The sequence below is a fragment of the Oryctolagus cuniculus genome, chromosome 3 (genome assembly GCF_051225735.1).
Source record: "Oryctolagus cuniculus isolate XC-2025 breed Fujian yellow rabbit chromosome 3, ASM5122573v1, whole genome shotgun sequence".
NCBI classification, from domain to species: Eukaryota; Metazoa; Chordata; class Mammalia; order Lagomorpha; family Leporidae; genus Oryctolagus; species Oryctolagus cuniculus.
In genome coordinates, this window is record NC_142869.1 from 136,406,551 (window position 1) to 136,421,189 (window position 14,639).

General features: G+C 42.6%; 1 protein-coding gene across 3 annotated transcripts in view; it reads left to right on the plus strand.

Annotated features, from left to right (window-relative positions):
• Positions 1 to 50: 50 nt before the first annotated feature.
• Positions 51 to 14,639, plus strand: part of COG5 (component of oligomeric golgi complex 5) — a 358,927-nt gene continuing 344,338 nt past the window's right edge. For 2 of the 3 annotated variants that reach the window (XM_070071149.2, XM_089328437.1), the window contains exons 1-3: positions 110 to 260; positions 6,444 to 6,583; positions 12,122 to 12,179. In XM_070071149.2, the coding sequence (XP_069927250.1) occupies positions 167 to 260; positions 6,444 to 6,583; positions 12,122 to 12,179 (292 nt within the window). In that variant the 5' untranslated portion in view covers positions 110 to 166. Of the gene's footprint in view, positions 261 to 6,443; positions 6,584 to 12,121; positions 12,180 to 14,639 lie in introns of all 3 variants that reach the window. The other variant, XM_008258350.5, reaches the window with a different exon arrangement.

Genomic DNA, 14,639 nt, shown 5'->3' on the forward strand with positions numbered 1-14,639 from the left:
TTGGTGCAGCCGCCACCCAACAGTGAGTCCACCCGTGGGGTTAAGAAGCGCGCGCTGTCGCGGAGTGTCGTGGGAGGGGGTAGGGAAGAGGAAGGCGGGCGGCGCCGGAAATCTGCGTCACTACTTAGGCGGGGCCACTGACGCCATCAACCCGGCACCTGCCAACATGGAAGGTGGCGACGGCAGCGTCGCCGTATCTGGCCTTGGGGCTCTGGGCTCTGCAGCGGCTACGGCGACAGTCCGGGAGCTCCTGCAGGACGGTAAGGAGTTTAGGGCTGGCCGGGTCGTGGGGCTAGGAGACTGCCCTGCTCCACGTCCGGGACTGGGTAGTGGACTCAACCCGTCGCTTTGCAGAAAGTTTTCCGGTCTCGGCGTGACCACTCCCTTCGCCCGGCCCCCTGGTGTCCGGGTGCCGGCCTAACCAACCTGTTTCCCTAGGGATTTGCAACCCCCCTTCCTGCAGGTTTTTTTTTTTTTTTTTGGGGGGGGGCAATTGGTGTCTGGTTGCTCCTCATTTTAGTGCAACTTCCCACGCGCTCAGGGCTCCCCTGAAGTTCCAGGATCCCGCACTAGGCTGCCGTCGCAGTTCCTGACGGAAGGGTGAAGTGTTTGAACCCCTGAAAAGTGTTGAGACTAGAACAGATGGCAGACGCTAACGAAAGGGCTCGTTTTGACGTAGAGTCGGAAACGCCTCCGTTAACAAATTCTGAGACAATACAGGTGGCCCCTGTTGCAGGCTGTCAGCCGCAGGGGAGGGTTCTGAGCATTCCTTGCCCTTGGTGTGATTAACTGTGTCGAATGTAACATCTCTTGATAGCCAGTTTTAAAGAGAAGTTACCAAAAATAAAAGTTAAATATAGTACACTTGGAAAAAGCACACTTGGTTCTCCTAACCCAGTTAACATGCCCCAGATCTCTTACCCTTCAGAATGAAGTTGAAATTCCTAAGCATAAAAATAAGGCCTGCCTCAGGTGTTCTGAATTTCTTCCCTTGTGGCTGTCACGGAGTACCTGCATTAAAAACATCTGTATACCTGCCTTTAGCTCTAATACTGTGTTGGAAAGCTGCTTTTTATATTCCACAGCGTCAATGACAGTGTCTTGCATACAATAGGTGATGTATAACTGTTTTATAATCGACCACCGTTAGAAACATTTCACAAACATTTGTAGACCAAATTGGGTTATGAATGACTGAATTAAAGTTAGAAATTGTTTTCTCTGTTGGATATTTTATCACTGTTCTTGGTTACTTATAGTTTATATTCCGTAGTCAAAACTTTTTTTTTTTTTTTTTTTCTGAACCTGACTGTGTTAGGTTCTCTAGGTTGAGGTTTCTGTCAGGCACCTTTTAATTGTAATTGAACCAGGCTTGGGCTTGTGCTGCGTGGACAGTTCCTGTCTCCAAGCAGCTCACCATTTAGTAAGTAAATAATATGGCATAGCTATGTAAGTACACCCTGGAATACAGTGCTGTAAGGGCAGCAGTTAAGAGTGTACACACTGAACATTCGGAAGACGGTAACTGGGGTTGGGGACAGGTGAGGCAGTGTCAGGAAAGGCTTTCCAGGTGGAGTTAGTTGTGAAGTGTAACAGACTTCCCCAGGTGAACAGATAGCAGGAACAACACACACCAAACGGTAGGCCTATGTTTTAGTAGGATGCATTGTAATCAGTTCTTAGAGGGAAATAGTCCTCAATTCTGCTTTTCTTATTTAGTTTTCTTTGCTGTTCTCTTCAGTGATTTTTTTAAAAAATCCTTTTTACCTTTTCATACGTTTTCCTTCAGGCTTGAATGATTTTCAAATTTATTAAAAAAAAAAAAAATGGAACCCATGAGATTTGAACCTTTGTCCATGTCTCTCCCAATCAAACCTATAAACTTAACCTCCACCTGCAATCTTGCTTGCTTTTTCCGTATTTTCAGTTATAAGAAGTGGAGCCCTTGGCTGCTTCCTAAGGATAGCCCCTTCTGTTGTGGATTTTCATTCTATACCCTCGGAGACCCTAGGAAGCCCCCTTCAGTGCCATTGAAATTGCTTGGTAGGGTTCTCCAGTGACTTCCTTGTGGATGAATGAAATGGATGTTTTTTTGGTCCTTATGTTACCTGAACTTGTAGCAGAGTTTGACTTCTTGTTTGAAATACTTAAGTGGCTTATAGGTTTCATGCTTTCTAAAAATTTCTAATTCTTCAGATGCTCTGTTTCTTGTAACTGCTTGTCAGTTCCATTTCCCCCCTGATTGAGTGGTCTTCACCCCTTCCCTCACTCCCAACTTCCTGAGGAATTTATTTCTTTTGGTAATTGATTGATGACATCAGAAGTTTGCAGGTAACAGATGGCAAGATTGAAAGGGTTGGTGAGTGGATGCATAGCTTGACTGTTTGTGAGGTGTTTCTGATGTACCTCATGTGGGAATGAGGAAACCATAAAAGGGAAGCATTATATATGACTTCTCTCTTTAAGGACTGTAAGTCTCACAGTGCCAAACCCAACTGTAACCGTGCTTTGGAAGGTCTTTGCTACTACCAACCACTTAATTTTCTTTTCTTTATGCTCCTTTGGATTTTCGCCATTCTCTGCTGTTCATCTTTCTTTCTCTAGTCATTCTAGTATCCTTGCCTTCAGTTCCTGTGTCTGCCCCCAGAGTTTTGGGATTTTCCTGGCTTCTGAACCCTGTCTTTCCCATTTCATCATTTTTCATGCATTCTAAAATTTCTTCTTAAATCATCTTGTCTTTTCTTTGTGTGGTTTCAGAATGGTCCTCTTGAACCTTCTTTTTAACTTTCTACTGGACATTCTTTTCTTGAGAGTAAATTAACAATGCTAGTCCTGCACATGAAAACATACATGTGAACAGATAGTACAAATTCTGCCTTTGAGAAAATGAAATGAATTTTTTTTTTCCACTCCTCTCCCCTAATCTTTTCCTGTGGTAGTCTCTGTCACTCCTACTTGCATGTGGTTGGTTAATGTGTGCTTGTTCCCTGTGTAGATTATGAGTTCCTTGGAGGCAGGGGCTTACTCTTGTTCATCTTTGTGTATTTAGTAACTGATGATCTAGCACAAAACTGAATTCCCTATGCCAGTTACTTTATCAAGAAACTTGGGCATGATCCTTGATTTACTGTACCTAATCACCCATTTTTGACTTGTCACTAAGTCCTGTATATTATACTGTCTGAATATTTGTCACTTTCTTGACATTCTTAGTGCCACACTGAGGCCTTCATCACGTCACTTGAGCTGTTAACATAGTACAGTACTGGGCTCTGTGGCATATTCCATGATCTTGCTGTCAAACTAGCTTCCTGGGAAAAGAAAAAGCCCTGATTTTGTAGGTGCTTGTTTGCTGATTACCATGGCCGATTTTACAATAACTATGAGTGATGTCAGCTGGTCAACGGAATTCCTGAAAATGTACAGTTGGCTCCCCAACTCAAGCCAACTCAAGCCCACAGCTGTTTCATTAATGCTTTGCAGTCAGTTTTCATACCATTGCCAGAATTATTGTTGAACACAAAGCTGACAGTGCCCTTTCTTGGCTTTGAAACCTTAAATGGGATGTGGGTTGAATGTCTTAAAAACCTCTTTTCAAAATGCTCCTCAATCTTTCTCTAGAACCTCATCTATCACTCTTTATTCTTTCTGCCCAACATATGTAATTCTGTGATATCAGAATACTGAAACTGTTACTCCCTGTGTTTCTCAATTGTGCTAGGCATTGCTGCTAAACCTTCCCTCTGTTTGGAATGACTTCTCTACTTGTCTGTCTGGCTGGATCCTTAATTCTGAGAACCAAGACCATAGAGTGGGGGCAGAGGGCTTTTGGTTGTGGTACCGGTAGGAAAATGCAAGCTACGTTAGGTTGGACCTAGGCAGACAGCTAGGGACAGGAAGAGGAGCTGTGTGGTCAGGAGAGTGGTCTCTGGTTAGCAAGCAACACAAGGGCATGCATTTAAGAGATACACTCACAAAAACTATAAATAGGGAACTTAAAAAACCAAAAAGCTGAAGATTGCAGATGAGTGAGATAAAGGATGAAAGCCCAGGACCTTCAGTTAACAAACTAAAGAAAACTGAGAATGGAGACACTTGGGACCAGAGCCTGACCTAATGGGAGGAATGGCATATAAGAAGGCAGGGTGAGCTTTTTCTTAAAAGGGCCCTGTACAAACTTTCCAGAGCGTGTAAAACCCCCAGATCACTTTCTTTCAACTGCTTTTTCCTTCTGAAGAAGCCCTTCCTGGCTTCTTTCCTTAGTATCTTCTCTCTGTGCTTTTTTTTGTTGTTGTTGTTAAATTTTTTAAGATGAAAATAAATCTTATTTTTATTAATTTGAAAGGCAGTGTTAGGGAGAGGGAGAGAGTCAGAGAGATCTTCCATCTGATGGTTCACTCCCCAGATAACCACAACGACCAGGACTGGGCCAGGCTGAAGCCAGGAGATTCTTTTGGGCCTCCCATGTGGTTGCAGGGACCCAAGTACTTGAGCCAGCTTCTGCTGCTTTCCCAGGTGCATTAGCAGAGAGCTGGATTGGAAGAGGAGCAGCCAGGACTTTACCCACTACACTACAACACTGGCCCCTTCTCTGCTCTTTTCAGTAAGACATTTCTGATTCAGAAGGTCCATGTCACTGAACTGCTTGGTTGTGAGAGCTGTCTGTTCATTTCAGTAAAACTTTGCTTCACCCTTTGCTTGCCCCTCTGTGTCACTGTGTTAATTCTTGGCTGATATGAGGCAACCAACTCTGGTATCTAAAGACAGCTGGGACACACGTGCTTGCTTCAGTCTAACGGTTAAAACACCCGTGTCCCAGAACAGTTTGATACCTACCCCTGGCTCCTAACTCCAGCTTCTTGCTAATGGGCACTTCTTGGAGGTAGAGTTAATAACTCAGGTAATTGGGTTCCTGCCACCCATATGCTAGACCTGGTTGAGTTCCTGGCACTTGGCTTTGGCCTGACCATTGTGGGTACAGTGGAAGTGAACCAGTGGATGGGTGTGTGTCAGAGCCAGCATTGCAGGCATATTTTTACCATGAGCTCCCTTCCTATGTATATATTTTGACTCATTCCATTTTTCTTTTACCCACAGATTTGTGGATTTCTGTATAGAAAGATACATTCTGGACATCTAACATCATCATTTCTTTTTCTTATCTATTAAGGGTCTGTTTTGAATACAATATTTTTAAAAAGATTTATTTGAGAAGTAGTGTTACAGAATGAGAGAGGGAGAGACATGGAGACAGAGATCTTCCTTCTGCTGGTTCCCTCCCCAAATGGCCACAAAGGCCAAAGTGGGCCATTCTGAATACAGGAGCATCTTCTGGGTCTTCCACATGGGTTGCAGAGGCCCAAGGACTTAGGCCATCTTCCTTTGCTTTCTGAGGGACATTAGCAGGGAGCTGGCTTGGAAGTGGAGCAGCAGAGATTCCAACGGGCATCCATATGGGATGCTGTTGTCACCACAATGCCAGCCCCTTGAACACAATTTTTCTTTCCACATTGGCTTATTTCATCCATCAATTCTAAATTTTAGTCAGTTTGTATTTGCCTATTTCTCTTAAAATTCCAGATTTTTCTTTATAAAGGAATTTGCACATTGATACAGAGATACCATGCCATATAGGATATATAGGCAGGATATATAATCTCATGGGCAGTGACATTGTTTTCTTGGATTAAAGGTTTTGTTTAGTAGTTATGTTTTTGATATTTTATTCAATATTTTCCATCATTTTGATTCTCAAAGTGTAGAGGTTCATTGTGTAAGCTCTGCGAGTGTGGAAGTTCAGTTGGTGGTGTTGCACAAGTTGCAGGCCTTAGCAGTTCCTCATCTGTGAAAGGGAGAAAATGATAGTTTCATCAGGTTAGTATGAGGATAGAATTCCATATGTATAGAGTGCCTAGCTGGACCCCTGCCACATAATAAGCTCCCAGGAGTATTAGTACCACTTGTTTTTTTTTAAGGTTTGCTTATTTAAAAGAGCTACAAAGGGAGAGGGAGAGCAGATATCTTCCATCTGCTGGTTCACTCCCCAGTTGGCCACAGTGGCTAGGGCTGGGCCGGGCTGAAGCAGGAACCAGGAGCTTCCTCCAGGTCTCCTACATGGGTGGCAGGGACCCAGGCACTTGGGCCATCTTCAGTTGCTTTTCCCAGGCCACCAGCAAGGAGCTGGATTGGAACACGAACTGGTGCCCATATGGCATGCTGGCATCACAGGTGGTAGCTTTACCATTACTCCACAATGCCAGCCCCTTATTACTACTTCTCTTCTTGCCTGCTCTACTTCCTCCTTGTTCTAGGAAGCATTTATAACAGTTCCTAGATTTCAGCAAGATAAATATGCTAAAATATGTTATGATTCTTTTATTGTTGAGAAAATGTGGTTTGGTATAAGGTAATTAAGGACTTTCTGTATTTTTTTTCTGTCCTAGAGTGTTATAGAGACTTTCTAAATGAGGACTTTGATGTGAAAGCTTACACTTCACAATCAATTCATCAAGCTGTAATTGCTGAACAGCTAGCAAAACTTGCCCAAGGAATCAGTCAGTTGGATAAAGAACTGCACCTACAGGTAATTCCAGTCTTATGGATCATATGGATTATTCGGCTTAATATGGTAAAGCTGAGCATTTTTGTAGTCATATTATTAAATCTAAACACATGTTTACATGAGCAAATGCATAAATTAACAGTGTGACTGACTTTTCCAAGTACATTTTTGAAGTTTTAATTCACTTGTTAGTTGAAAAACTAAAATGCTTACCTCTCAAAATCTTTTATTGATACTTCTTTTTCTGATTGCTACTTTCTGTTTACCACCTTAGCTGATATGCAATGAACATAGTGGGCAAAAAAATAAAATGTTTTTGATGATCAAATGGAGTTTTACAAGTATAACAAATTTGAATAAGAAAAATGAGGATGTCATAGCATGTTAGCAGTTAATTCCTTGTCAGCAGAAAAGATTGTATTTGCTGAAATTCCAGAAAGTTGATAAATGTTAGATAAAGCTGAGAGCACAGCACCATAGTTAAGAGATGGGTCCTGATTCCCCTGTGCTGTTACCTGACTTTTATGTCACTTACTGAATGTCTTTCAGTTTTTGTTTGTTTGTTTGTTTGTTTTTTTTTTTGAATCTGTCAAATGCCTTGGAGATGATAATTTTGAAGGTGCTTTTCTCTCCTACAATTCTATAATTTTTATAGGGCAGTTTGTGATACTTCCTAGTGTTACTTTTTTTTTTTTTTAAAGATTTATTTATTTATTTGAAAGAGTTACACAGAAAGGGGAGAGGTGGAGAGGGGAGAGGCGGGGGGGGGGGAGGGAGAGAGGGAAGGGATGGGGGAGAGAGAGAGAGAGGTCTTCCATCTGCTGGTTCACTCCCCAATTGATTGCAACGACAGGAGCTACACCAATCCGGAGCCAGGAGCTTCCTCCGGGTCTCCCACGCAGGTGCAGGGGCCCAAGGACTTGGGCCATCTTCTGTTGCCTTCCCAGGCCATAGCAGAGAGCTGGATCAGAAGTGGAGCAGCCCGGTCTCCAACCAGTGCCCATATGGGATGCCAGCGCTTCAGGCCAGGGCTTTAACCTGCTGTGCCACAGCGCTGGCCCCCTAGTGTTACTTTTTTAAAAAGATTTATTTATTTGAAAGGTAGAGTGGGGGAGGGGGAGATCAATCTTCCACTTATTGACTCACTCACCAAATGGCTGCACAGACAGGTGTGGGCCAGACTAAAGTCTGGAGCCAAGAATTCCATCTGGATCTTCCACATGGCTGACAGGGTCCCAACCACTTGGCCATCCTCCACTGTCCTCTGGTGAATGTTAACAGGAAGTTGAATCTGAAGTAGTGCAGCTGGGACTCACAGAGCAGACTGATAGGCTGCCACTTGTGAAGCCAGTATCTCCTAACCTGTTGTGCTACAACACCAACCCTCCCAATATTGCCTTTTGTCTGAGTATATATTTAATAAATATTTAAATGAATGAACAACTAGTACAAGTCAGTAGACTACTTACCAGGAAACCTAGATCTGGTATATTATGAGACATAATCCACTTAATGTTTTACTTTATCAACTAGAGGAACAGCTTAGAACTGGGATAACTTTTAAGGCCACTTTTGTTCTAAAATTATGATTAAATTTTAGGGGTCAATTTTGACAAATATTTAGAAAGTGCTTTTAACTGCTAGGCTTTGGGTTAGGCTGTAGGGGTAGAGAAGTAAATAAACAAGTATCTTGGCTTTCTAAGGTCTCATAGAGTAGTGGCAGACATACAAAGAAATAATGACAGGCAAGTAATCCCTGCTTTATTTTTATTTTATTTATTTGAAATAGGAAGGGAAGGAAAGAGATAGAGGAGGAGAAAGGGAGATAGATGTGTTCCATCTGCTTGCACTCCCCAAATGTCTGCCAAAGCCAGGAGCTTGGAACTCGGTTTAACCTCGAACCTGAGTAGCAGGGACACAAGTGTTGGGCAGTCATCTGCTGCCTTTTAGGGTGCATGTTAGTGGGAAGCTGGAATCAAGAGTGGAGCTGGGACTGGAACCCAGGCATTCTAATATGGGCTGTGGGCATACAAGTGGTATCTTAATTGCTATGTCAAATGCCTGTTTTCAATAGAGCAGTACCAAGTGTGTATGGGAGAAGGGGAACATGTACTTAATTCTGTCAGGAGGTCTTAGGGGGTAGCTTTTTGGAGAGCTATCTGAGATTGTTTCTGCCCTTTGATGCTTGATATTTTCCTTTTCTGGCATGCAGTGTCTTCTCTGCAGGAATCACTAAGACCTTGAATTTATTTAACATCCCTTAGAGGTGATAAGTTTAGGATGTGGGTTAGAGGAAGTCTCTGAGTTCTTGTATGAAAGTTACCTGGCTGTAATGGGTTTTCTGTGGATGCAAAACTGGGACAGTAGTAACCAAACCCATAAATAAAATACAATAAAAGTAAGATACCACTGAGGTGATTAAAATTGCAGAAGATTTAATATTAATCAGTGCTAAGAACAGGAAATAGAAACCACTCTAGGTATTTAAAGCAGAAATATCTTTAATACAGAGAATTGGGTGTTTATGAAATTGTGAACTGAGTAAAGAAACTAGCAGAGATATGCTACAGAGGCCAGGAAGCTGCTGTTAATCTCCCAGGCCACTGCTAAAATTCTTTTAGATACCTGGTGGCTAAAAATTGGAATGACCAATGTGTGTCTCTCAACTGTTTCTAAATACCCAGCTCTCAGAACCATGCTTATGAGCTGAAACAGTCATAATAGGATAGCTTTCATCTCTCTCGTATCCTCCATGTCTCTTGGAACTTCATCTACTTGGCTGCAAGGGAGTCTGTGAAAGTGTAGTTTTAGATTTTTCAGTTTTCCACAGTGTGACAAGGGATAAAGGAGAAGGAGGTTGCATCAATAGACTGGAGAAAATTCAGGCATCTTGTTAGAGCCTTAAGCGTAAAAGACATTGAAGAGCAAAAGTAACACTTGTTTTGTATGTTAGAGTATATTAGAAGGAGATTTGGTAAGATGATAATATCATTAGTATCTGGAATACAGTATCACTAATATCTAAAGATATGATAGCATATTTATCAATAATATCTGAAGCCGGACAAAGTGAGCTATTTAGGAGATCTGATGAATGAATCCTTACTGATGAGGAACTTCAGTTCACAGACTAGGCATGACACGAATCCATTGGAATAATACAGGACTAGGAAACATCCAGCCCGTGGGTGATATAAGGCTCATGGAATCATTTGGTATGGCTCTGCCAAGGCAACCACTGGTGGGACTTGAAATTCAGTAAATCTGTAGAGGCTAATTTTGAAGTTGGTCATTTTGTATGGCTTGTACACGATGTTATAAATACCCAAATGGCCCTTGGCAGAAAAGTTTCCTCACCCCTGGAACAATGGGTACAAAATGATAAGGATTGCTGTGTTATTCTAGAGATGTACATGATTTCTTTTTTTAAAAAAGATTTATTTATTTGTGTGATAGGTCGAGTTACAGAAGGGAGGGGGAGAGAGAAATTTTTTTTAAAGATTTATTTATTTGAATGAGTTACACAGAGAGAGGAGAGGCAGAGGGGGAGAGGAGAGAGGGAGGGAGGTCGGTGAGTCGGTCTTCCATCTGCTGGTTCACTCTCTAGTTGACCGCAATGGCTGGAGCTGTGTCGACCTGAAGCCAGGAGCCAGCAGCTGCTTCTGGGTCTCCCATGTGGGTGCAGGGGCCCAAGGACTTGGGCCATCTTAGCTTTCCCAGGCTACGGCAGAGAGCTGGATCGGAAGTGGAACAACCAGGACTTGAACTGGTGCCCATATGGGATGCCGGCACTGCAGGTGGCGGCCTTACCCACTGCGCCACAGCACTGACCCCAAAGAGATATTTCCACCCTCTGGCCTCCTCACCAAGTGACTGCAACAGCCATGTCTGGTCCAGATTGAAGCCAGGATCCAAGAACTCCATCTTGGTCTTCTGCATGGATAGCACAGCCCTAAATAGTTGGGTTATCATCTGCTTCCTTCCTAGGTGCATTAGCATGAAGCTGGATCAGAAGCAGAGGAGCTGGGCCTTGAACCAGCACTCAGGTGTAGGATGCTGTGCACTGCAAATGCAGCTTAACTGGCTGCACCACAGTGCTGCCCCTGTTTTGTTGTAGCCATCTGCAGTGCCCTTACTTTTGTGAAGTAGTGTTCTTCTGTAGAGGGGAGGATTTTCTGTGACAGCAGAGATTGATCAGGGATAGGTAAGGACTGAGTGCTTTACCTTTCCTGATTAGGATGTGACCTTTATGATGCTAAATTTTTTTTTAAAAAAAGTCTTTATTTATTTGAAGGGCAGAGTTAGAGAGATTGAGATATCTTCCATCCACTGGTTCACTCCCCAGATGGCTGCAACCGCTGGAGCTGGGCTGATCTTAAGTCAGGAGCCAGGAGCTTCTTCCAGGTCTCCTATATGGGTACAGGGGCCCCAGCACTTGAGCTGTTCTCTGCTGCTTTCCCAGGCACATTAGCAGGGAGCTGGATCAGAAGTGGAATAGCTGGGGCTTGAGCTGGTGCCCCCATGGGATGTTGGTGCCCCATAGGATGCTAGTTTAAGGTCAAGACCCAGAATAAGGGGATGCTGCTATGGCGCAGTAGGTTAATCTTCTGAGTGCCTGCATCCCATATGAGTGCCGGTTTGAGTCCCGGCTGCTCATCTTTCCATCCAGTTGTCTGCTACGGCCTGGGAAAGCAGTAGAAAATGGCCTAATGCTTGGGCCCCTGGAAGAAGCTCCTTGCACATGGCTCCATATTGGCCCAGCTCTGGCTGTTTTGGCCATTTGGGGAGTGAACCAGCGGATGGAAGACCTCGCTTTCTCTCTCTCTCTCTCTCTCTCTCTCTCACTCTCTCACTGTCTGTAACTCTACCTCTCAAATAAATAAATAAAATCTTAAAAAAAACAAAGACCAAAGATAACCAGATGCTTGAAAACTGTCTTTAAAGGGGAATTGTGATAATAGCAAGCCTAGAATTAGCTTTTTTTTTTTTTGTCCCTCCCACATATTGGCTCAGCTCCATTTATGCATTATGCATGGCTTTAGGAAAGCCAGTGGCATGCTATGATCTGAATAGTTGTGTTCCCTTAAAATTCATGTTGAAACCTAATCCCAAATGGAATATCATTAATGCTTTTCTGCAAGAAGCCTGAAGGAGCCTATTCAGCATAAAAGGACACAAGGAAGGCACCATCTATGAAGAATGGGGGCATTCACCAAACACTGAGTTTGTAAGTGCGTTGATCTTGGGCTTCCCAGCCTCTAGAAAAACTAGCAATACATTTCTGTTGTTTATAAATTATCCAGTCTAAAATATTTGGATATATTAGTCTGAATGGACAAGGCATGGCTACTCCCCTGTGTGTTGAACTATGATTGTGTTTGATTGTTTCTGCTAATAACTCCTCTCAAACATACTTTCATAATCCACTTTGTTTTTCTGCATTGGAATGTGCTCCACTTACACAGCAAAAGAGACTTCCAATTCTACATTGTGGTTGCAGAGAAAAATACCTAGTAATTAATTAGAGTAAATGCTGATTATTTTTTCTTGATTTTTCAGGTTGTTGCAAGACATGAAGATTTACTGGCACAAGCAACTGGGATTGAGTCTTTGGAAGGTATACTTTTAACTATTTTACAGATAATACAGAGCTAGAGCAGGGGTTAGCAGTCTATTTCTATTAAGGTTGGGAAGTCAATGGTTTAGACTGCAGCCAATACAGTTTTCTGTTGCAGCTATTTTGATGTTTTTAGAGTGTATGCAGCCAGGTAATACATACATTAATATGTGTGGCTATGTTTCAGTAAAACTTGTGCAGAAGCTTGCTGACTCCTGAGCTAAACTATCTGGGTTCAAATCCTTGGCGTTCTACTTACTTTATGTGTCTTCAGCAAGTGACTTAACTTTTCTGGATCTCAGTGTGCCTTTCTATAAAACAGGCATTAGCTCCCTAAACGCAAACAGATGTTTAAACTCTGAAGCCTTAGGTGCATGGTTAATGAATAAAGGGTGGAGACTTGATCTAATTAGGGCATCTGAGAGGTGGGCTTGGTGGGAAGTCTTTAGGTTACTGGGTGCTTGCTCTTGGAAGGTGGTTCTCTAGAGAGGATGGCTTATTTAAGGCAAGTCCATCCAGCTTCTCCTGCTTCCTGGCTCACACTGTGATTGTCCCTCCACACCCACTCCACCCTGGCCAGACTGATGGGGCTACCTGCTTTGTAACTGTGACCATCCACTGTAAGCTGAAAGAAGCCTTTTCCTTCCCAAGAAACTCATATCAGACATCTTGCATTTTGGTTCAAGTAATGAAAAGCTGACTGGTACACCAGGGGTACTAATAATACTAACATAACATTATTCTGAGAGTGAAAGTTTTAGGAAAATGCTTAGAACAATGCGTATATTTAGTGATCCTGTAATTGTTGGTTAATTAAGAAAGTATTAACACCACCAGAGTGGGTGAGAGTGGAAGTAAATTTAAATTCTTTTCTTACTTTTTGCATTTCTTGGAGGTTTTTCTTTGAAACTCTTTTCAGTGAAGTATAGTAGAATAATAATATATTGGATTTTTATTTTTACTAATCTTATTTTTGTTTGGCTGAATATTTCTCACTGTTTTTCTTACATGCATTTTGGCTCTATAATGTGCTTGCTTTTCCCAGAATTCTCTTCAAGGATTACAACATTTAAAACAAACTTAGGCTGAGTTACAATGAATATCCATTGGATAAGTGTTTAGGATATAAAGTCTAGTTTCTTTGAATTATTATAATCTCAGAATGTTCTCTAAAGTATTTGAACCTAAGAAGTCTAAATATGTGTTTAGTTTTCATTTTAATGTGATATAAATTCCTAAGCATTTATTTGAAGATACTGAAAACTAAGTGTGGTATAGAAGAAAACTTGAGTGGCCTGTATGGTGACATAGCAGGTTAAGCCTCTGTGACTCCGGCATCACATATGAGTGCCTGTTCAAGATCTGGCTGCTCCACTTCCTATCCAGCTCCCTGCTAATATGCCTGGGAAAGTAGCTGAAGATGGCCTAAGTGCTTAGGTTCCTGCCACCCAAGTGGGATATCCAGAAGAAGCTCCGGGTTCCTGTCTTTGGCCTGGCACAGCCCCAGCTGTTGCGACCATCTGGGGAGTGAACCACAGGGTGGAAAATCGCGCTCTCTCTCTCTCTCTTTCTTTCTTTCTTTCTTTCCTGTCTGTTTCTCCTAAATAATCAAAAAAATTTTTTGAGTATTTTTTTATTTAATTTTTTGACAGGCAGAGTTAGACAGTGAGAGAGAGAGAGAAAGGTCTTCCTTCCATTGGTTCACCCCTCAAATGGCCGCTACCACCGGCTCGCAGTGCTGATCCGTAGCCAGGAGCCAGGTGCTTCCTCCCAGTCTCCCATGCGGGTGCAGGGCCCAAGCACTTGGGCCATCCTCCACTGCCTTCCCGGGCCACAGCAGAGAGCTGGACTGGAAGAGGAGCAACCGGGACTAGAACCTGGGATGCCAGCATCGCAGGCGGAGGATTAGCCTATGGAGCCTTGGCGCCGGCCTTTTTTTTTTTTTTTTTTTTTTTTTTTTTTAGTACTATCCCAACTTCTACTTCATCTACTTTTCCCCCTCTACATGTAAAAATTTTTCCATGTCAGTAGTTTGGAGGTACATTTGTGAAGTTTATTTTATTAAAAAGGGATATGCCATTCATTAATTTGTTGACTCGGTTAAGTAGTAATTGAGAACTTTTAGGTACTAGGCATGTGTGAACACTAGAGAAAGTCATTGTTCTTTTGGAACTTAGGTTCCAGGTGGGGAAGTGAACCAAAAAGTGTACAAATAAATTTCAGATGTTTGTAAGTTCCCCAAACAAGTGATGGAGTGACTGTAGAGGAGCCCTTAATACCTAGGGTGGTTAGAGAATGCCCTTTTGATGAGGTGACAGATGAGCCCGGATCTGAGTGATGAGAAGGAGCCATCATGTGAGGATCTGGGAGAAGAGTGTTGTAAACAACGAATAGAAGCTGAGAATTGGCATGTCTGAGGGACAGAGAGAAGGCCAGAATGACGGTATTTAGTGAATGAGG